Here is a 22,104-nt window from a genome sequence, read left to right as displayed (position 1 = left end):
TGTCTTGATGCTCTTTCACTTTCCAGTGAACACAGCAGCACTGCCAAAATTTTTGCTCTCTCCTCCACAACCTTTAAAACTGCAGTTTCTGGCTCCTCGGTCAAGCTTGCATGTATATTTTAAGTGCTTATTTGGTGTCAAGCACTGTTATATAGGCTTTGTGGTACAAAGCATAGAAGTTCTGCCAATACAGTTCTTACTGGTCTTGGTTGCTCATTAAGTGCCCTGATTCCTGGTGAATGGAATGGAATAGAATAGACTCAGTTGGAAGGGACCTACAACAATCACCTAGTCCAACTGCCTGACCACTTCAGGGCTGACCAAAAGTTAAAGAATGTTGTTAAGGGCATCGCCCAAATGCCTCTTAAACACTGACAGGCTTGGGCAATCGACCACCTCTCTAGGAAGCCTGTTCCAGTGTTTGACTGCCCTCTCGGTAAAGAAATGCTTCCTAAGGTCCAGTCTAAACTTCCCCTGGCACAGCTTTGAACCATTCCCATGCATCCTGTCACTGGATACCCAGGGAGAAGACATCAGCACCTCCCTCTCCCCTTCCCCTCCTCAGGAAGCCGCGGAGAGCAATGAGGTTGCCCCTCAGCCTCCTTTTCTCCAAACTAGACAAGTCCAAAGTCCTCAGCCTCTCCTCACAGGACATGCCTTCCAGCCCTTTCACCAGCTTTGTTGCCCTCCTCTGGACGCATTCAAGGACCTTCACGTCCTTCCTAAATTGTGGGGCCCAGAACTGCACACAATATTCAAGGTGAGGCCGCACCAACGCTGAATACAGCGGGATAATCACCTCTTTTGATCGGCTGGTTTTTGATGCGCCCCAGGATAAGATTTGCCCTCTGGGCTGCCAGGGCATGACAGTCCTGACTCATATTGAGCCTGCTGCTGACCAGCACCCCCAGATCCCTTTCTGCAGGGCTGTTCTCCAGGCACTCTTCTCCCACTTTATACTTGTGCCCAGCATTACTTCATCCTAGGTGCAGAATCCAGCATTTAGACTTGTTAAATTTCATCCCATTAATTGTTGCCCAATGCTCCAATCTATCTAGATCCTTCTGCAAGGCCTCTTGTCCCTCAAGAGAGTCAACAGCACCTCCCACTTTGGTATCATGGCAAACTTAGTAATGGTGCATTCAACTCCTGCACCCAGATTGCTGATAAATATACTGAGCAGAACTGGGCCTAGAATTGAACCCTGAGGAACACTGCTGGTGAGCAGTCCCCAGCCAGATGTAGCCCAAATCACCACAACCCTTTCAGCCCTGCCCTTCAGCCAGTTCTAGACTGAACAGTTCAGGCTACGTTGCTTATTCTCACCAGAACACATACAGATGAAGTACCATCGGAAGTGGGGAATGTAAGATCAAAGAACAGTGAGATAGGAAGGAGAAGGGAAAGAAGGCAGAAAAAGACTAGAAAAAAATAAATGCCTAAGAAAACATAAGGTGCACCAGCAATCAGTGCTGGGGTAAGCGAGACTGGCAGCCACCCAGTCCTTCAAGCAGAATTCAGATGAAATCAGAAAAAAAATGAACATTTAGTCAAAACCATATCTGGCATACTTCCTTACAAGCAAAGGCTTCTGTAGCACTCCTGAGGAGGTGGCTTTGCATCGTTTGTAATTAGCCCAACACACAGTTAATTGTGCCCCGTTCAAAGCACTATACTCGCTCTGGTCCTCGGCCAGCAGCCACTTTGGCCATGAAGGAAAATACTGCGTGGGGTTATAGCGCTGGAGTCTTTCTGCTACTCTTTGCGGCAGCCCCCTGCATGATTAGAGGGGTCTTGGGCATCTCTGGTATGGGGCAGAAACATCACTGTGGGTTTGATTAATTTGTCTAAGGCGAGGGGAGAGGAGGAAATGCTGCTGGTATTGTCATGCTTAGAAAACACATTGCATGGAAGTGGCTGCCCCTGACAGGCCCTTGCTGTGAAACAGTGAAAACCTTCAGAAGCTCTGAACCATCCCCCTCCCTCCCATGCAGGACATCTGCCCAGAAAACCCTTCTGAGCAGCCAGCTGACTCACAGCTCAGCTCACCCCTGGTCCGACAGCTCGGCTGGCAACTGCAACAAGTGCGAGTGCACACGTACTTCCCACCCACGTGGTGCAGGGATGCACACGCAGCCCCCAGGCCCCTCGGTGTCCAAACTGCAGGGCACAACTCTAGACACGGTGCCCTGCACACACACAGGAAAGTCCCCATTCTTGGAAACTGTGGTTCTATTCTTTATGCATTTAAGACAGTTGCTTCAAGACCAAAAAATCCATCCACCATGACCAAGATTACCCCCAGTAGGAGTCCAACGGTAAGATGGACACAGGAGAGACAACACCAGCTCAGAAATGTTTTTGCAACAGATCCGAACATTTGGCATGCACAGGACACGCCACCCTTCTCCTGCTTGCACTGGCATAGTTGCTCACTGCAGGGCAAGCAAGTAGACAGGCAGTGAAGAGAGTGTGGTGTGAGGAGTGGAGTGCCCCCGGTGTGAATCAGAATCACAGGGGAAACCCAACAGAAATGCAGGAGATGATAAAACACCAGCAGAAAGCTCTGTCTAGGCACAAGGAAAGCAAATGGGTGCTGGGAGTAGCAACACAAGTGACACACACTGCAGAAGGATCAAAAGGTACAACACAGTTTACACTTCATGCAGATCTGCCATACTTTTATGTGTTACTGAAATGGTTGAAATTTCTAAGGTAGGCTGCTAATTAGTTGCATTTACCAACAGCAGCAAGAGACCAGGAAGAATAAGTTTCTACTGAAAGCTTGAGGCCCCTTTTTCAAGATGGTCTCACAGTAATTGCCTTAAGCAATTTAACTGTAATGGAAGACAACACTCTCTGCCTTGAAAGGAAAAAGTTAACTTTGAAGGAATTAGGATAAAACTCCAAATAAGGGCAGATGCACAAGAGCTCAAACTGTGCAGTTGCAAGATTTTTTTCAAGGCAGCTTGTGTATTCCCAAACCATGCATCTGTTACCTGATAATCTGTAGTATTAAAACATGTTTGCTTTTCTTTATAGTTATAATCCAGTATTGGTACTGGCACACAATGTAAATTTGATGACAGCAATTATTTATCAGTTGTATCAATACTCTGAAAAAAGTAAATCGAGTGCGAGAGAAAGCAAGTGTATCATAGTCCTTAGAAGAGCAACTTGAATTCCATGTAAAATTTAAATAACCCCACATTTATTAAATTAGCAATACAAGAACGGAATTCGCAAGTACAAGAGAAGAAATATTTTAGTTTATGTTTGTTTATTGTGATAACATTGTTCTGAACATCAATAAACATTGCACTGAAGTGTGGGTTACTGTACCCAAGGTAGTCCAGTCTTAACAAAAACCACTGTATTGGTATGATCACAGATTTGACAATTTTAAACACACTATCTTATTAGTGATTGGGTTGCTTAACAATCAAATATTCCACATCTTCAACATAAAAATGAAACAAATGATTGAAGAGAGTTTTCCCACCCTCAAAATAAACCAACATTTTAACTTTCATCTGGAAGTAATTAACACTGTAAAAAAAATTCAAAACAATTCCATTCTATTCAGCAGATTTTCACTTTGGAAACTAAAACTTCTTCAGGCAAAAGTGACACTTCAAAGGCATCTCAGATTCACTGTGTATTTTTGATGTTTCATTATGAATTTGCATTACAGTCATTTAAACAACTCTCATTCATATGACAGCATTTTCTAGAAGACTTGTATGAAATATTAACATGAAATCTTATCTCTTTTGTCTTTACCATAAGCGGATTCAGAGTTTGCTTCAGAAGTTCCATAACGGAGTTGACACAAGTGTTAAAACTTCTCCAGTTGACAAAAGAAAAAAAGTTTTAGAAGGAATATACTGATGACAGGAAGCTAAGGATACGTGAGCCAAGATTGCACGTGCAATTGTATACTGTTAGGGATGAGAGCCCCACCTGTCGAAGTGCAAACATGCTCGGTACAATAAAAAAAATAAATATCCAGAAATGTGTACCACTTAAGTTACTGATCATTAAATCATTATAGAAATGGGTAATGTCCAAGTCTCTAAAGTTTTGAATTGCAATGTTTCTCGTTTATTTCCAGATAGGTATCATTGACTCAGCCTTTGACATGGTTCCAATGCTAAGAGGATCTGCATCTTCAACAACACAGTCTTAACAGGGGTGTGCATGTGCCTACAGGCACATACACTTAGAAGTTCCTCTTTCACAGAAAGAATGATTTAGCTTGCGCTGATTTTAAGTAAGCGTAGCACAACTTGTTCTCAAACATCAGTTTCAGGCCACTTCTCTCGGCTAAGGTAACAAAGGGCAGGCTAATGCATAATTCTTTCTTACTCCAATTCATATTAATATTGCAGCACAAGCCTACGGGTTGATAGTAATGAGATGTCTTTTCTAGAGTCAGTAAAGTGCCCAGCAGTCCAAATTACATAGGTATGCAATGACAGGTACAGTGCCCCCCTATTCTGTCCCTAAACAGGGTTAACAAACAATCTGAAAAGCTTCAAATACAAGCCAGATTTAGAAAAACAAAACAAAACCCCGCCCTACTCATATCAGAAATACTAAAGAACACCATTACATTTTATCAAAAAACATATATCAAAACTGTAGCTGTTACAGAGCAGAAAAAGCAAAATTTTAAACTAAGCAACTTGTTGGACATCCCTATAATGCAAAATAACAGGTTAGCAGAATGGGGAGCTCTCTACAACCACCCAACCCCCGTATTCAGACCATCTTAAATTAGATGTGTTTTGGGATACACCTGATACTATTTTTCTACACTGCTCATTTACTCAAGTGCCCATCTTAAAATCCACAGCTTGCCTTTATGACAAGCTGAAAAGATGAATGGAACTGAAGAGAAAAAAATTAACCAAGAAAAATACAGACAAATCTTGGTAATAATCTGTCCCATTTGGAAACTCATCCCAGTTTCATGAAGTGCTCTTATTTTTAGAAAAACCCCAGGTAATATCAGGGCCACCAAGAAGAAGTTAAGCGCAGTAAAGAAAATTTTGACATCCACTGTTTTAGGAGAGGCAGCTTCACTCCCTTTATGTAAAATATAATCTTTAGATAGAATATTTCATCTTGTAATTAAAATATTTTATGTTGGATTCCTATTTAAAGTATTTAAATGACTTAAAAGCTCAAATCCCATTGATATTCAAAGCACTTGGTGATCATGAAAATTTCAGTTTCTAATGAAATCTATGGAATAAAAGGTAAGAAAAGGAAAAAAAAAAGGAATTATGTTTGTAAGGAAAAAAAGAAGCAGTAAGAGCAAAATATCCTTTGAGTTGAATCCTGTGAAATCCACTTGAACACTGAGTAGATTGGTGACAGGACCAAGAATATGCTGAAACAGTCACAGGAAGTATTGTTCTCACTGTACAAGAACAATGATGCCTTTCAACCCACACCATGACAGATAGGTATGTTTTCTTTCCCACTCTCATACTCCTGCTTTGAAAAAGAGGTTCCATGTTGGTTTTGCTTGCCCCCATTCTTTATTTAATGTTATATAACCACAGGAATACACTAGAGTTTTAGAATGGGGGGGGGGGGGAAGTTATTTCATTTATATAGTGATCTAAAAATTACCCCCCCGAGCAGTTCACCAATTGTCTAGCACTAGCTGGTGTTACAACAGAACTGTGGGTTAAGACTACTCGGCCTGATAGAAGAAAAATATTCCTGGGGCTGCGGTGGGGGGGGTAAAATCCTCTAAATGTGCCCTTTTGCAGGTAGTGAAACGGAGAGCTCCTTTCCTACATTCAGCCCAAGTAAGCTGAAGCAGAAGGGCCTGCTCAAGCTGTTTCCAAGAAGAGCAGCCCTGGTGCAGGCACCGCAGCAGGTAACCATACAAATGCCCTCTAACGATCACTCGTACTTCCCTGCTCCCACTGGGAGGTGCATATGGGGAGCAGTGGGGAAGGTCGCCCCAGAGCCTGGTGAAAATTCTGGGTGTTGCCCCTGGAAGGATCTTTAATGTATGGCCCCAGCAACTTGCTTAAGGAGCGACAGAAAAGACTGTGTGCCCAGAAAGCCCAGGATTGATGTTTAAATGACTGTAGTCCTTAAACACTCTAGGCTGGTGGAATGATACATTCTCACCATAGATTTGTCCAAAGGAGGTTAAATGCACTAACTCAACTTAAAAAGCAGAACTACCTTTGACTTCAACTATTTTTGGAAAGAGAAATGCTAGCTGCTTTTACAGCTGATAAACACTAGACTTGGAATGCAGTTTGTTCACAGGCTCTGATCTGAACCTGAGGAATGACCAGCACAATGTTTATGAATAACCCAAAACTCTTTTAAAAAAAAAAGAAAAAAAAAGGAAAAAAAAGAAAAAAAAAAGGTTTATTCTGCTCTGCAGCATTTAACCATTCTCATACCTGGAATCTCACTATTGAGCTGTATTTCCTTCCAGCTACTGAAAACCTGCAATACAGAATTCTGGAAAGACCTGCAGTAGACAATTAAAAAATTAAATACATAATTTTTTTAGTATTACAATTCCCTGAATATAATCTGTACATACGTTTTACTGGCCTACACAGCATACACACACATATGCATCAGCTCTGTGTTGAAAAAGGAAATAAAAATGCCAGCTCCCCAACTCTTACAGAAATGTTCAAGATTTTTCTTGATGGAAATTTTACATGACATAGTGCAGCCTGAAAACAAAAGCCATACAAGTATCTGAAGACAACTTCCATTTTAACAAGCTCATGAAATAGTTTAAACACTGCATGTAAAAAAAGCAATAAGCAGAGTTAGTTTGAGCGTGAATTGTAAAAGCACAGTCTTGTACATGTGACAAAAGGTATATTTACATTTAAAGAGGCATTTTATGTCTTCAGAGTCTGTCAGGCTAGTAACCTCTACACATTTTCTGTATTTTAGCTGAGAAAGAGCACACTGGTCTTAGGTTCTGGCTCCTTTCAAAAATGGCCTAATTGCCCACCTGAACATTAGACCACACTTTTTGTTAATAGGTCTGACATTCTATTTGGCAGTTTCCATACACTTTTTGGCTTCATTTTAGAAAATACACTATTAAGACTAATAAAAAAAAATAAAATCTATGTTTACAATAAGGTCTGTATTGATGAAAATGCAAAATCATAGTTTACCTCAGCATTTCGTTGCCTTAAAGCACTTGGGTACCATGACCATCAATGACAGGCCAATCTCAAGTGCCTTAGAACAGGTATATAAAGACAAGCGATAAACAAACAAACAAAAAAAAACCCCATACACAAAAAAATAAGACAGTAGCTTTGCATTTTCTTTGTTTTAAACCAACGGGGTTAAAGTGATTTCTTTAGTAAGACTTACGGTACCAGTATATAAATTAGCATCTTCATTAAGAAAGTTCTTCACATTTAAACTGAAGTTGAGTAGCTGAATATGAAATTCCATCTCTAGGTGAGAAGTATTTTTCAGGCCAGGTCGTCCATGTTAAGGTCAGGAAGAGGCTCTCTCCAGTAGCAAAAGGAGCTGAATTCTGGGCACGGAAATGCAGAACTCTGTTCTTTATTAAGCAATGGGAACACATGTTCCACAAGCTCACTTAGTCTGTAATACCTATATTAAAAAAGAAGAAAGACCAATATTTAACAGTCTGGTCACTGTTCAACTGTAGCCAAAAAGGAGCTTTAGAAGTCTAGACCAGAAAGCTATAGTCAAATAAGGCATCACTACTGCAGAAGCAATTTTCAATTTTATTTTGCCAGTTTACTTTTCTTTTTGAAAACTTTCAGTCAAGTATCCAAAGCTGTAAGTCTCTGGCAAATAAGATTTTCATGTGTTGTATGTAATAGATCAAATCACCACAGTCACAAATGCAATTATTTTGTGATCTCATTCCTAAATACTTTCTTTAGTTGAAATAACAAAAATGATCTTACGAAGATTTGTTTCCCTTAGTCCGTTCTTGGATCAGTTCACCCTTTGGATTCACAGTGAATATTCTGCAGTCTGGAACTCCCACTTGCATGTAGGCATACACATCCTGCAAAAAGCATGAACAACAGCACACGCTTCAACATCTCCTTATTGAATGTATATCACAAACAATTTCTTGAAGGAATGAAAAAAGCTGATCCAAAAGGGGTGCAGTAAAACTGCCCCTTAAATAAAAGTCCCCTAAACAACAGCCAAAAAACAAAACAAAAAAACCCCAAACATCATACACACACCATAACAAAACAATCCCCCCGCCTCCAAACATTTAATTCCTGTTCCCAAGCCTGGGACCACAAATGCACCCAAAATCTATACCACACAATACTATTCCTTCTGATAATATTCCTCTTACAATTACGAAAGCATTGAGCTGCAGAAAAAATACAGGAACCGTACAATAGGAAAAAGGATTTGAGACTGAAGAGCATTGAATTAATACGCTTAGGTTATAAGGCTGTCAAAAATGCTGGAAAAGAATATGGCATATATTTAATAAAATTCTGAGAACACTATCACATCCTTGTAACCTGTCTCACATAAGCAGTTCTAGCAGCTTTTATTTAAGGTATCTGCATGTGGGCTTTCCTGACCAAACCCATAAGAGCACCAGTGTCCTATTTCCTTATTCAAATTTAAATAGAAACAAAAAGAAAAGCTTATTTCTTTTGCTTCCCAAGTACTTCATGCATTTTAACCCTTCAATTAGAAAGGGGCAGACTTACATTGGGTCTGTTTCCAAAAGCAGCATAGAAAGGCTGTTTACTGGGAGCAAACAAATTCTTGATATCATTCAAACATTCGATTTTGAACTTTTCAGGCTTCTTTTCTATTACTTCCCTAAAATAAAATTTCAACAGTCAAATTGTAAATCATGATTTTATAGAGGGTATCCTCCTTCCCCCATTTATCTGACATTTATAGTCTCATTGCTTCCTGTTGCTAGTGTTGGTAGTTATATAGACATTGGTCAGTAGTTATCCAAGAATGATACGAGACAATGAAACAATAAAACATTTGCTGTTTTCCAACATCCATAGTGAAAAAAATAGGTGAACAACCTGTGCGTAGGCTACATAAATGGGATGAAATTCCCAGTTGTGAATGCAGTTTGTGAACAGCTTTTATTGTAGATGACCATATGAATCAGAAGACCTGATCAAGTACGTGTAAGCTCGTTACACCTTCTGTCTCTGACAATAGTACGGAAGGCCTTAGTGACTTTAACAGAAGTTGCTGTTATTGCTAGCCATGAATCAGTTGTTTTTACTAAAAATCAAGCAAAACCAAAAAGACTTTTCCCCTATTAGCTCTTCCCATCAAGAACAGTTGACTATGACTGATTCAAAAGATCAGCTGAGTTGAACCATAGCTAAACTCCATATTGCTTTTTAAGTAGTCATATACAGAGCACTCCCAATACTGCAAGATCATTTAGTATGACAGTCTATAATATTCCCGAGCTTTTCTTCTTTTCCCTCTATCTTGTGTAGTAGCACTGCACTACAATCCTTACAGCTATGCTTAAAAGGACAAATTTGTACTGATATAAACAGAACCTAACAGTAATCAGTCATGGACTGGAAAAATGAATAAAAGGGAAAATGAGCTGCTCTACGATATTTTGTGTTTTGTGGCCACTTCTAACATGCCCTCAGAAACAGAAGTACACAACAAGGGAAATTCAGACAAAACAAAGAGCTTATAAATGATCACTAGAGGCACATCAAGTCTCAGTAGCAAATCTAGCACTGAGTGGAACGTTTGGTTACAGCTGTAATGGTCAGCATGCCAAATCTTTTTATTTTGCTTCTTTCTCTGAGATGGGGAGGAAACGGATGTATGAAATCCCACATGCTTACCTATGCAAGGCAGAAAACAAACTGCTGGGGGACAACATGAGAGGGCCCCTGGGGAGAATTGTTCCTTTGTCATTCACCCAGTGTAGGTATCCTCTGGTCATATCTGCCATCCCAATGGCACGAGCAGAACAGTACAGAAACTTGTAGCCATTTCTAGAAACGAATTATCAACTTAGTTCATATTCCTGCTGAAGAATTTCTTTGCAACTAAGTATACGGTTATATCAATGTCCAGAGGCACCAGTTTAGGTATTGACCCATTGCAGTGCTCTGCACACACACAAGGAAAAGACTGTTTCACTGTTAAAAAATCTGCAAGGCATATAATAGTTTAAATGCATAACTCAATCAAAACCAAAAAACAGGAAAGTAAAAACAAAACCAAAAAAACCCACAAAAAACCACCCAAAAAAACCCAGCCAGGGATGGTAATATTCAGATGACACAATTAGATGGACTAAATTGTGTTTAAACAAGTGCCACATTGGTTTTATCCTGCTTCTTTCAGCCCAGCTGCAGGATGATAGCAATTTTTTAAATTATCTGCATCACATAATATTGGATGCCAGATCTCCTGTCTTGGTTGTTGGACTTTTTTCAGCTTGTTGGCAGAATTCGCAGTGCAGAGTGAAGTATGGATAACAAGAAGCATTCATCAAGCCCCTAAATTTTTCCTGCAGACTTCATAGGTTCATCTGTTACCCAGATTTGTACAGTTACTTTATGCACAAAAGTCTTGAGTGTTATGTGAATTTTCAAAGACTTGATTCAATTTGTCAAATAATTCCAAAACTACTCTTCTATTATGCACTGAAAACAAAAAAAAAGTTCAGGTTATCTCCCATGGACTGCAAGGAGCCACAGCTGAAATTTAGCCACAGAATGAAGGCCAACAATAGATTCTAAGATCCCAAATATTTTTGGGGGAAAGAAAGACTACTAAACCTAAAAACAAAGATAAGAGTTGATTGTTTCAAGTGGATCATTAAGTGTTTAACAGTTGATCATCCTGTGATCATCGTCAGTAGCAGGTATTATTTCTGGCATCACTATATTTTCGAAAAAAAGTTTTCTAAAGGATCAAAGCTGAAGGGGAGGAAATATGTAAGTCTATTCTGCCCTGAGTTACTGGACATAAATATTACAAGGCTCTTAGATGAACAGTACATTTATCAGGGTGTGGTTCACGACACTTTCGAACTAAGCAAACACCTCACCACTGCTGCAAGGGCACATGGGCTGCCTCTGCAGGTTCTTGCAGATCACAAGGTGAGCACTTTCACTTGACTAACCCAGAGTGGGGAAGGGGAAATTGCCATTTTGCTGAGTTACTTTTCTACTGTTTTACTGAACTGCACAAGTGACAGAAAACTTGAGTCAGGTCACCAACCCTCCCTTTGTGGCAGTGGCAAGTTGTTCTGAAACAAGCCTAATTAGGAAAGTTTTCATGTTAAGGAGCATTCAACTTGAGTTTGGTAGCAAACACATTAAAACATAGAACATTTATGCATTGGAAGGACACAATTTAGGTTTGAATTTACACTGTATCATGTTTGTAATAGGCTTTGTGATCAATCCGAGCTGGTGGAAACAGAGATATGCATGACTGTCCAAGAAATTATTGCTATTATGGTTCTCTTCTGTAGTCACACCAATATTACACACAGATTTTAAGAACTAAAATGCAGAATCAAACATTTGAGAAGGGAACTAGTAGAAGTGGTGGCTTCCATTCCTGTAGAAGTATACATCTGGGGAAAGAACTTAGTTTTGTTTGTGAGTGACAGAAGTAGCTCACTTCCCCACATTTAGACCAACAAATTGTAATAAATTGCATAATTATTAACAACAATCCAATTACCTGCCCATTAATTCCCAAATTCCAGAAAACCCTATCTGTTTCATAGATTACATACTCACTCATTTATGGAATGATAGAGTTTTGCAATGCCCTGATGAGTCCAGTCCTTGCCAAGCTGAGGGAGGATCTGTCCTAAAGCATCAGACCTAAAAGCAAAATCAGAGATAGCTGATACTAAGTATATGAGTTTTGTTAAAGACAACCACTAATGAATATACAATTTATAATAAGTATTTCTGGAAATATCTCTGCAGACAGTCCTAATGATTTCAAGTAACTACTCCAGACAGAGCAATTAGTGGGGCCATACAACACAGGTCAGTTTCCAAGTTAACCTATGGCTGCTAAACCTGGAGAAGTCTAACTGAAAGGGCAATAGTCACATAGTAAACATTATCTCCTTTGCACTATTCTTTTAAAAGACATTTTCTAGTTTGCTGTAAATGCAAGTACAAATTAAAATCAAAGCAGTAAGTTTCTTTCATGACTGTTAATGAACATTCTTTAATAGTCTTCTTAAATCAAGTTTCTTTAAGTTGTGGTGGTTTAGCCCCTGCCGGGGTCTGAGACCACGGGGCCGCTGCCCCTCCCCCACAAAGGGAGTGAAATACAAAGCCCCGAGGCTGAGATAAGGAGAGGTTTAATACAACAGTGCAACAGCAACACAACAAACAACAACAATAACAATAAGAATAACAGTAATAACAATGAACAGAGCAAAATATCTACCAATACAGCAGTGAGAATAGAGCAAATCCCACAGTACACACGGTAACCCCTTGTCCCGCTTCGGCACCAGGATGTGAATATGGTATCTGAATAACCTGGCTAGAACCACCCCCCCACTGCTGGGGAAACTTAACCCTATCCTGGCTAAACCAGGACAATCTTATTTTGAAAAGCAGGATAGGATCAATAAAGCAAGATTTTAAAAAAATCAAAGAAAAGAAAAAAAAGCAATGATACTTACTTGGTTATTGTTCCATCAATGTCTGATATGATGATTTTATCATTCCAGTTCCAGAGATATATTGTTCCTGCACAACGGCAGGTCCCTTGATACTGGGTTGTAATACTAAAAACAACATCATTAGGGCCATCTCTGAGCTTCAACTTTGCCTTTAGAATAAATCAAAATAATTGAAAAATATAAGTTACCCTTACTATAAAATTGTTAGAATCATAAATGATCTACAGAAAATGGCTCATATACTCTTCCTTGTCTATTTTAACTCATCAAAAAGTGAACCATAATTTAACGCTGGCACAGCTTTGCTAGCAAAGTCTGTTTTGTAGATTGGGAACATGTATTTGTCCATAGTTCCTATATCTGCTTACAGCAGCAGATATTTGACTCTCTGCTACTGTAATTCTTGCTATTACAAGAGACTTACAGAACTATCAAATGGAACTCCTAGTTTGCTATAGGATGCAATAGTATTTTCTACTTAGTGGATGCTTTCCTCAAAATTCTTCCCTGATGAAAGTCACATTTACACAGTAGCAGAACTAACTTGTAAATTAGACTGCAATGAATAAACTGCATACCAATTTAAATGTACATTATTGGAATGTTCAGAACCCAGGATATCCAAATTGTAGAAGCCAATAATGCCACTTTTTTGGCAACATCTATTGTAAAGTTTGATTATAGAACTTTGTAAGAAATTATTATTTTAAATCAAAAATTAAGAAACTAATAAATTATTATTTTTAAACCCAGAATCCAGATTCTTGAAAAACACAAAAGAAAAAATTAATCAAAAATTCCCTGCAGCTGCCCACACTAGCACAGGAAAATCCTTTAAATTTTTTAAATTTTAAGTTTCCCTATTCTTTTTTCCTACCGCTGTCACATCCCTTAGGAGAGTAACCCAAAGATCGTTTTTTACTTTGTGAAACGTACTTATGTACCACTTCTAAAAAGTGGAAAAAGTCCAACTCTTAGAACCAGAGTGGAATTATGAAGCATCCTATGTACAAGAAAGGCATGCCACTTACTATTTGGTCTGAAGAGAGTCTAAGTGACTTCTTATAAGATGTAATGTTTCCATGGGTTGGATGCTCTACTGGGGCAGAATCTATTTTCAGGGATTCCTTCAACTCCTGTGATGCTTCATCACTAGAAGAGTCATCTTCTGGAGGTCTAATGTGACATCAACCAGAACAAATATAAGCTACAGAAAATCCTTTAATGGTGTAACATTCTCATGCAAGAGTAATTTCTGCTTATGTTGAGGATGTGCTACTAGCCTGATAGCACAGATTAACAAAGTCCATGGTCTAGTGAATGCCCAGATAAAGCTAATATATGCCAGTAAGCAAGTAAGACTTGTAATGCACACTAGTATTGGTGGAGCTCTAAACATTACTACTACTAGCTGGCTCCACACATGATGGGTTTAGTAAAGACACAGAGGTCACAAATACTGTATTGATGAATTAGGTAAGCTACAGATGAAAAGGGATACTGAATAAGTAAGTGTTTTGTTTTTTAAAAAAAGCTGCCAGTTACTACATAATTTAAACTGTGGGTGATAAGTTAGTGGAGTAGCTCACCTTTTAAGGTTATTCACAGACTTATTTTTCTGCTAATTAGAGATTTCAAGATTAAAAGCAGCATTTAATTTCCCTAAAGTATTCAATCACAATATATTTAGTTTTTTAAATCTTTAAGACACCAACAACATTTACAAGTATCTTCATAAAATCAGGGGAGAATATGAATATGCATAATAAATTACCTAGACTGGGACAGTTGTGTGCTAAATACTGCTAGTTTTCAACCACAATCTTGGGCAACTTGTGCACTGTAATTAATACTATTTTATTGTTTCGATTATTTAATGTTACAAAAAATTTCACATGGTTTAAATTATTCATACAATATTAAGCTTTTTTTTTTTTTTTAAGACAAACAGTATCTCAGAAACAATACCACTATATTTACAGAGTAGTGGCCCATTGCTAAAGGTTACCATATATGTCTTTGTTGTTCTGTTAGTTATGTTATGATTTAAAAAGTAAACACAATAGGATTTAGGAAATAACTGTAGTGTATCTGTAGTTCCTACAGTGTTTGCTGCCACATTATTTTGCTGAATGTTTGCTAAACACATCTGGTTTGTCTTCGGTATCTTAGAGGCAAAGTTTCTTCCCACAGTAAAGTCCTACTGAATTCTTCATTCAAAAAAAAAGAGAAAGAAACAGAAAAAAAGATGCTATTCAGTCCACAAAATAGTCTTCAGACAGGAACACACCTACTATTAACTTGCTCTTTTATAGTTGCTGGCAGCTCATTTGCTCTTTGCGTCTCAGCTTTCCCCTCTTTTGCCTCTGGTATCTAAAGCAACACGATAATAAAAAACATATTGACATTTTAAGCATTTTAAACCAAACCAAGTGAATTCATAGTACACACTTAAACAAACACTTATCAATATAGTACATAAACTATATTAAGTCTCAGAACCGTTCATTCTGTAAATTATTGAACAAAAGGATGCTTAAGAAGGAATGACCCATTACAGCTTTTTATTATTTCAGGAAACACAACTCTGCATGCCAGAAATTGAGAACTGCTAGTTTAACGTGATGAATTTAGCAGTAAAGGAGCTGTCAAACTCTAAGCTTATAAAATTCACTTTTTTGGGGGGCAAGTAAATTTAAGGCATATACAAGTTTAGCAAACTTAATTTAGTCTAAAATGGGGTGTCTCAGTATAACATCTATTATGCAGCACAGCACCTAATTACTTACTTGTGTATACATTCCTAAAATATACTGCAGTGAGTGAAAAGTAGCTCTGAAAACTGCTTATGGCTTAAAAGAAAGAATTTTAAGAATATTGTGCAACAGCTGAATGCAATAAATTTTGTTGAAGCAATCAGTAACAGCAAATAAAGATGTGGTGTTTAAGACTAAATATACAGAAGCAGGTACAGCAACACTGAGTAACTCTCAGCTGGCAATCAGTGACACGGAGCTGTATGAGCAGTGTTCTGAGGCATTTCTGACAAATTACAATTTTTTCATCTTTTAACATCTAAGGAAGGAAAAAAAAAAAAAAATCAAAATAGGCCTGTTACCTGTTTAGTCATGCTTTCTCTCTTGCGCCAGAACCACCACCTTCCAGACTTCTTTGGCATCTTTTCTTTGACCCAGGACTCAACAGTAGCCTGAAAAATTAGGTATGTTTTTAAACAAAAACAAAATAAAGAGATAATAATTTGTTACTACATACAAAAATCTTAAAAAAAGTATACATGTATCTATTTACCTTAGGCAAACTCTTCTGAAACACCTGCAAACTCAGAATCATTGGAGCAGCCAACGCCCAGTTATAATACCTGTTTTAAAACATGTTATTGATAAGATATTACAAAACCTGACTAGAGGTCAATGAATATCAGTGTGCAAACTGCCCTTTCATTGATGAAAATATGTATTTGCTGCCAACAACTAATATTTACATTTTCTGCAACCAGGGTTATTTTAAATATATACAATTCAACATCAGTGGTAATTGCTGAAAAATATCTAAATTCAGTTAAAGCTAAATTTACTGCAAGTCTTCAGTTCAAAATTATTCTCTTTGAGACTGAGAAACAGATCCATCAAAAACACGAATTGCAATGGAAGCTGAGAAATGCACTCACTTTAAAGGGCAGATTTTAAATGAGACCCTCTATGACCTAATTACATGATATAGAGAATTTACCTGTTATAAATCCTTATTACCAAATTAGGATTGTCTATGAGTCCAGGGTTTTCAGCAAATTCATGATAAGTAATAATATGTTCCATGAATTTTTCTGCAATAGAAGCAGATTTTAATTAAAAATAATAATATAAAATCCCAAGATGCCTGATTAGTTTCTATCTAGGAAAATGCTTTCTGTCATTTCAGAGTCTTTGCTGATCCTGCAACATCACTCAAGATATGTTAATATGGCCTACCTGTCAAGAGTCTTGTGACTGCCTCCTCAGTGACAGGGAAAGCCTTGTACTACTTCAACACTCACAGTAATGAAAAATAAGGAATTAGAAGAGGGAGGATAAGGAGGAGGTGGGAACTTATTCAGTTCGCAGGCTGGAAAAAGAGAGCCATGGTTGTCTAAGCAAGTTTTCTTCAAAAATTATGGCAGGTAAGGGGCCTACATAGTGCAATAAAAGGGGAGGGGGAAGGATGTTGTCAGCTTTTCACGTTTGTTTAATCACTGACTACTAATAGCATTTTCACAACTAGCAACTACAAGTTTGCAGAAATTCATGATTTACTGTAAGACTCCTGCAAGGAAGACATAATTTTTTCAAATCAAATCCAGTATTACTGTCACATTACAAAGAGAGCTATTCTGAGCCTTTATTAATAAGTATTTAAATTTCACTTGATGCATTAGAGACTGGATGACCATTAAAAAAGTAATACTAAAAATGTTGCAGTTCATGAAGATTATGTGCTCTAAAAGCTCCCTCAAAAATGCATACAACTTCAATATCATGATTAACCAGAGCATTAAGAAAGAAGAATCAGCTGGTAAAAATGTAAAGGTTAACAAACATTTAGGATAGGAAAAGTACAGCAGGAGAAAACATAGTCCAACACAATAGTAAAACTTTTTTTAATCGCTTAAAAAAAACTAGGAAAGAAAAATTATCAGGCATTTGGAAAGAATATGAATTGTGAAGATTTATATAGGACTAAGCAACTAACTGCAGTCAGAAACGAGTCATTGGTCAGATACGTAATATGTGGTGCAAAAAAGGAGACAGAAAGCTTCTCAAGACATCAAGTGCTCTTGATTAATTTGAGGTTAAATTCTGCTATCTCTGCTTGAGAATTTCAGAAAATGCAAGATTATCCATTCCCTTTTTTCAACAGGAGCATAATAATAAGCCAAAGCTTTGCTAGTTAGAAGTCAAACCATTCAAGCCACTTCATTTGTTTGCCTGCCTGAGCTTTATTACTGTCATAGTCTTTCACATACCTTTAGAAATCTCTCCATTTTCATTGAGACCTCCACAAAGTGAAAGTGTAACATCAGGCAAGTCCATAGCAGAATCAGACATGCACTCGGTACCACTATCAGCAGCAGCACTTCCCACTGATTGGGGTGACTGGGAGCCAGAAAGGGTATCTGACTCTGTCCACTGCCTGAAGCCTGGATCAGAATCACTAAAGAAAAGAAGTCCACATTTTCCATAAGTATTTCACTTGCAAAAAAAGGTAAAGATTTTGGGTTAAAGAACACACTATATGATTACCCCAAAAAAATCACCTTGCTGTTGCTTTTCTTTTAAGAACTACATCATTTTACAACATAAATTTAAAACTAACCAAATAAAAACCAGATACAAACACACACACCCAACCCTTCATAATACTGGCAGATTGACAGTTTCCAGTTCTCCTAACATGAACTTAAATTGGAAAATAATTACATTTCTCTTGTCTGTAACAAAATTGATTTAAATGAGGAAAAGATCCTCTACATCCTATTTTTGCAGAACAATACTATGCTCCTCAATCTTTACCAGAAAGCTGTAGAATAAGAATAAAAGGAAAAAGTACATTGCTTGATGTTTTTAGAACACTGTGTGTTTGGAAAAACTACAATAGAAAAGAAAGATGGGCTTTTAAATAAAAAACATCACATGTCATCTGAGGTTAGAGTTAGTTTGATCCCAAGTAATGTAATCAGTAAGTACTGAAAAGTTTACAATTTTAGTTTCAACCGACACTTCTTCCTTATTAACCTGTATTTTTACAAAGGTCTTCCCAGACAGTTATTGTTTTGGAGAGTATTTTAGGAGTATAAAATGCTTTGACTTCATTAAAAAGACCAAACAAGAGTGGATTTTAAACTGAGCTGCCTTGCATGAAGACCTTGTGGGATATTTTTTTTGTGGGTCTTTTTTGACATTAAAAAAAAAGTTGGAATGGAGGTACAGGGCAAGCAAACAATAAACTGATGTGTGCTTATCTAGAGCTAGCAATATGCCAAAATTGAGTATTGCTGCAAAAGTAGTGTGCAGTTTAAATTTACCCCCTCTCTATATTTGGAGAACATACAGGTTCCACAAAGATGAAATCTCTCAGTAGTGACCTCCCATGTGATCTTTCAATATGTTTCTTGTCAAATCAGAAACAGATTTTCATAATGAGATCAGTACTGATTACTCCACAAAAGCCTAGAAGTTCAATTCTTTTTATCAGAACTGGTGCATAAACACCTAAATCATACATGTTGTAACTCACATAGTGCAACTGCAGTATAACCCTAAATCCATAGAACCTTAATTCAAAATTACCTTTTGGGAAAGTAGAGTGCTGCAACTTCAGGTTCCAAAGCCTTTAGGTCCTCCAAGTAAATATCGTCAGGCCCCTGATGATGACTTCGCTTGTGCACCCCTGTTAATTTTAAGAATAAAGATTACTAAGATGAAGCTATGGAGACACGTTAAATACAAACATAATTGTGGAAGATTCAGACTTACTTGTAGTATTTATAAATCCAAGAGTTTAATTATAGTTTTAGTCAGATAAGACTTTAAATAGGAAAAATTGAAAAGGCACATACATACTTTTTCCTCTATGGCCTCAAATTTGGTAGATCACACTGAAGGAAAGAATCAACAGGTTTATAATATACCTTTCTTTTTTGAAGGAGAGTCAATTTTTGCTGTTGGCTTTGTTTCTGGTAAAGGGTCCACCAACAGTCTGGAATGATGATCAGCATCTAATGGCAACGGATCTTGTGGTTCTATGATTGCAGAAGCAAGGGAATCTTTAACATCCATCTGCTTAAGCAGAGGATGAGTTCTTGGCTCAGGTTTCAGTACTGTACAGACAGAATCTTTCACATCATCATCATCTTCAACTTCATCAGAGCTGAGGATAACCCTAAAATGAGTCTTCTCTGATGGAGTAATGGTAGCTGTTCTCGGATGTTCCAGTTTCTCTTTCTTGCTTATCTGAAAAACAAAACTCTAGTCAAACCTTTCACTTCACATGTTTGTTTTATTCTGGTCTAAACATTAAACTTGTACTCATGGTACAAGTCCTGGTCACAAGTAAACTGAGTAAGAATTTAAACATGTATTTTAGGAACATAAAACATGTCCCATCTAATTAGCAAAGTTCCTTGCAACAGAAGCTTTGTACTAGCTTATTTACAAGTTCAGTAAAGACACTGGCATAGAGGAAGTGCTGACTTGAACAAACCATGGCAAGAAAAAGGCATAAATGTGGACGTACCATGGCTTCTGAAAGCAGCTGTCCTGTTAGATACCAAATTTACATTATCAAGGTTACAATTCCTCTGGGATGAACTAGAACTTAGCCTAAAATAAAGGAAATCAGTTTCTAAAGTTGTTTTCTTCAATTTCTACCTGAAAATTCAAAAATTTCAGATTTTTACTGCTAGGTTTTCTGGAATTACTTTGCTGACCAGCTTTTGAACCCAAAAATCCGACTACCTGCCAACCACAAGGGGGTGCTACTTCCCTATTGCAGCTCAATTATTCTGCAGAACAGCAGCAGATTTCCAATCCGCTCTTAGGACAAGATTTTAGATATGCCAAAACTCATTTCACAGAGTTAGAGACAATAAATAAAGTTACCTTGGTTGATTCTGGGAATCCTCCCCATGTCCATTCCATGTGAGATTCAGATCTGAGCAAGCTCTCAGCAGGTTTAACTTCTAGTTCTGAATCACTTTTAGGGCAGACTGGCTCAGAGAAAGGGCTAGCAAATCAACAAGAACAAAAAAAAAAAAAGCTACAGTGTTTAAAATGCATTTGTTGTACAGCTACTGTCGGTAGAGTTTTCTACAGCTTAACAGAGCTTCAATTATTCGACAACATGGCAAGAAGCCCAGCAGGGTTTTCAGACAGTGAGAAATTAGGTTAAAACTAAAATCACATTAAAGGACTTACATAGTGATCACCCTAAACAGATTCCTCCACTGTATCTGCAGTGTAGGTATAAGCTCTCCCTTCATGCCATGTTGTATTTGTCAAAAAAAACAGAACAAAACAAAAAAGTTTCTCTAAAAGTAAGACACAAATTAGCTTTAAGTTCCCTTCCTCTATAAAAATACAGAACTTAAGCTTGCTATGCCAAGACTTGAGTAACATAAGTCCTGCAAATCTAACTCTCAAATGCACAAAACACCACCAATTCCCAATGAAGGGAAAACAGCATTAATAAGATAACTTAGGAGAGGGAAGGGAGATTACTTGAAAACTTCCTTCAGATGTGTTTGGACTAAATGACCTTTTAAAATCCATTCTATTTTTCCTACAGTGGTTATTATCCATAAATCAGAAACAGACATTTGAAATTTACCTTAGCCAAGACTACTTTTAAACCAGAAAGAACTCAATCTACAAAATGTTAGAAAGGTGTGATTTCAAAATCACTTTGCTCTTATGATCTTAGGGAGGAAAGGAAATACAAGAGGTTGTTTTGCAGTAGCATTTAGTGTTGGGACAGGTCCAAGTCTATCTTTGTTGAACAGGGCAATTATATTGCATATTATAGAAATGCTGCTCTTTTTACACTTTGACATTCATAGTGTATTTTGGTTTGAGGTTTGGGGGGGTTTTTTAAATATATATATAAACATCAGTATTTGAATTTGAATTGTAAGGACTAGAACTGGACACAGCACTCCAGGTGTGGCCTGACCAGTGCTGAGTAGAGCAGGATGATCACATCTCTCTCTCTGCTAGTAACACCCCTGGGCATGCAGCCCAGGATCCAGTTTGCCTTTGTTGCTGCAGCAGTGCTCTGCTGACTCACGTTCAGCTCGTTGCCCACCAGCACCCCCAGGTCAGCAAGGCTGCTGCCCAGCCACACAGATCCAAGCCTGTACTGGGCTCCTTGGTTATGTTGGCCCAGGTGGGGGACTTTGTGCTTGTTTTTGCACTTGTTGCACCAGGAGATGTTTCATCTTGATGTAAGAAAGAATTTTGCAGTGAGAATAATCATTCACTGGAACAACTTTTCCAGGAAAGTGGTCCCCATCACAGGAGGTTTTCAATTTGTCACTGGTCAGGGTGTTAGATAATCTTATCTAGTCTCCCTTTCTCATAAAAGGTTGGACAAGATGATCTATTAAGGTCCCTCCCAACTTGGGCTGTTCTATGATTTAATACTGAAAATTTTACAGTAACCCCTACAGGTATTTAATTTCTGGATTTTTTTTTTTTTTTTGTTACAAAATTCCTTAAAGAATTAGTTATCTAATGTAGTATAATATCTGAAGCTTTCTGGAGGCTTGCAGACCCAGAGTTTTGCAATATCATACAAGACTAAACTGATCATAATTCAGACTGTAAAAATAGATCCAAACAGTA

At 37.8% G+C, this 22,104-nt stretch overlaps 1 protein-coding gene across 4 annotated transcripts in view; it reads right to left on the bottom strand.

Annotated features, from left to right (window-relative positions):
• Positions 1-3,263: 3,263 nt before the first annotated feature.
• Positions 3,264-22,104, bottom strand: part of LPIN2 (lipin 2) — a 46,026-nt gene continuing 27,185 nt past the window's right edge. For 2 of the 4 annotated variants that reach the window (XM_074878897.1, XM_074878889.1), the window contains exons 6-20: positions 20,365-20,488; positions 19,395-19,716; positions 19,054-19,153; positions 17,730-17,917; positions 16,460-16,553; positions 16,019-16,088; positions 15,828-15,917; positions 15,000-15,082; positions 13,741-13,885; positions 12,710-12,858; positions 11,799-11,885; positions 9,879-10,031; positions 8,742-8,856; positions 7,962-8,065; positions 3,264-7,638 (exon numbers count right to left, since the gene is read on the bottom strand). In XM_074878897.1, the coding sequence (XP_074734998.1) occupies positions 7,494-7,638; positions 7,962-8,065; positions 8,742-8,856; positions 9,879-10,031; positions 11,799-11,885; positions 12,710-12,858; positions 13,741-13,885; positions 15,000-15,082; positions 15,828-15,917; positions 16,019-16,088; positions 16,460-16,553; positions 17,730-17,917; positions 19,054-19,153; positions 19,395-19,716; positions 20,365-20,488 (1,969 nt within the window). In that variant the 3' untranslated portion in view covers positions 3,264-7,493. Of the gene's footprint in view, positions 7,639-7,961; positions 8,066-8,741; positions 8,857-9,878; positions 10,032-11,794; positions 11,886-12,709; positions 12,859-13,740; positions 13,886-14,999; positions 15,083-15,827; positions 15,918-16,018; positions 16,089-16,459; positions 16,554-17,729; positions 17,918-19,053; positions 19,154-19,394; positions 19,717-20,364; positions 20,489-22,104 lie in introns of those variants that run through there. The other 2 variants (XM_074878905.1, XM_074878914.1) reach the window with 2 other exon arrangements.

This window comes from Strix uralensis, chromosome 1 (assembly GCF_047716275.1).
Source record: "Strix uralensis isolate ZFMK-TIS-50842 chromosome 1, bStrUra1, whole genome shotgun sequence".
Classification (NCBI taxonomy): domain Eukaryota; kingdom Metazoa; phylum Chordata; class Aves; order Strigiformes; family Strigidae; genus Strix; species Strix uralensis.
Note: the sequence above shows the minus strand (reverse complement) of the source record. Positions and strands in the feature narration are given on the sequence as shown.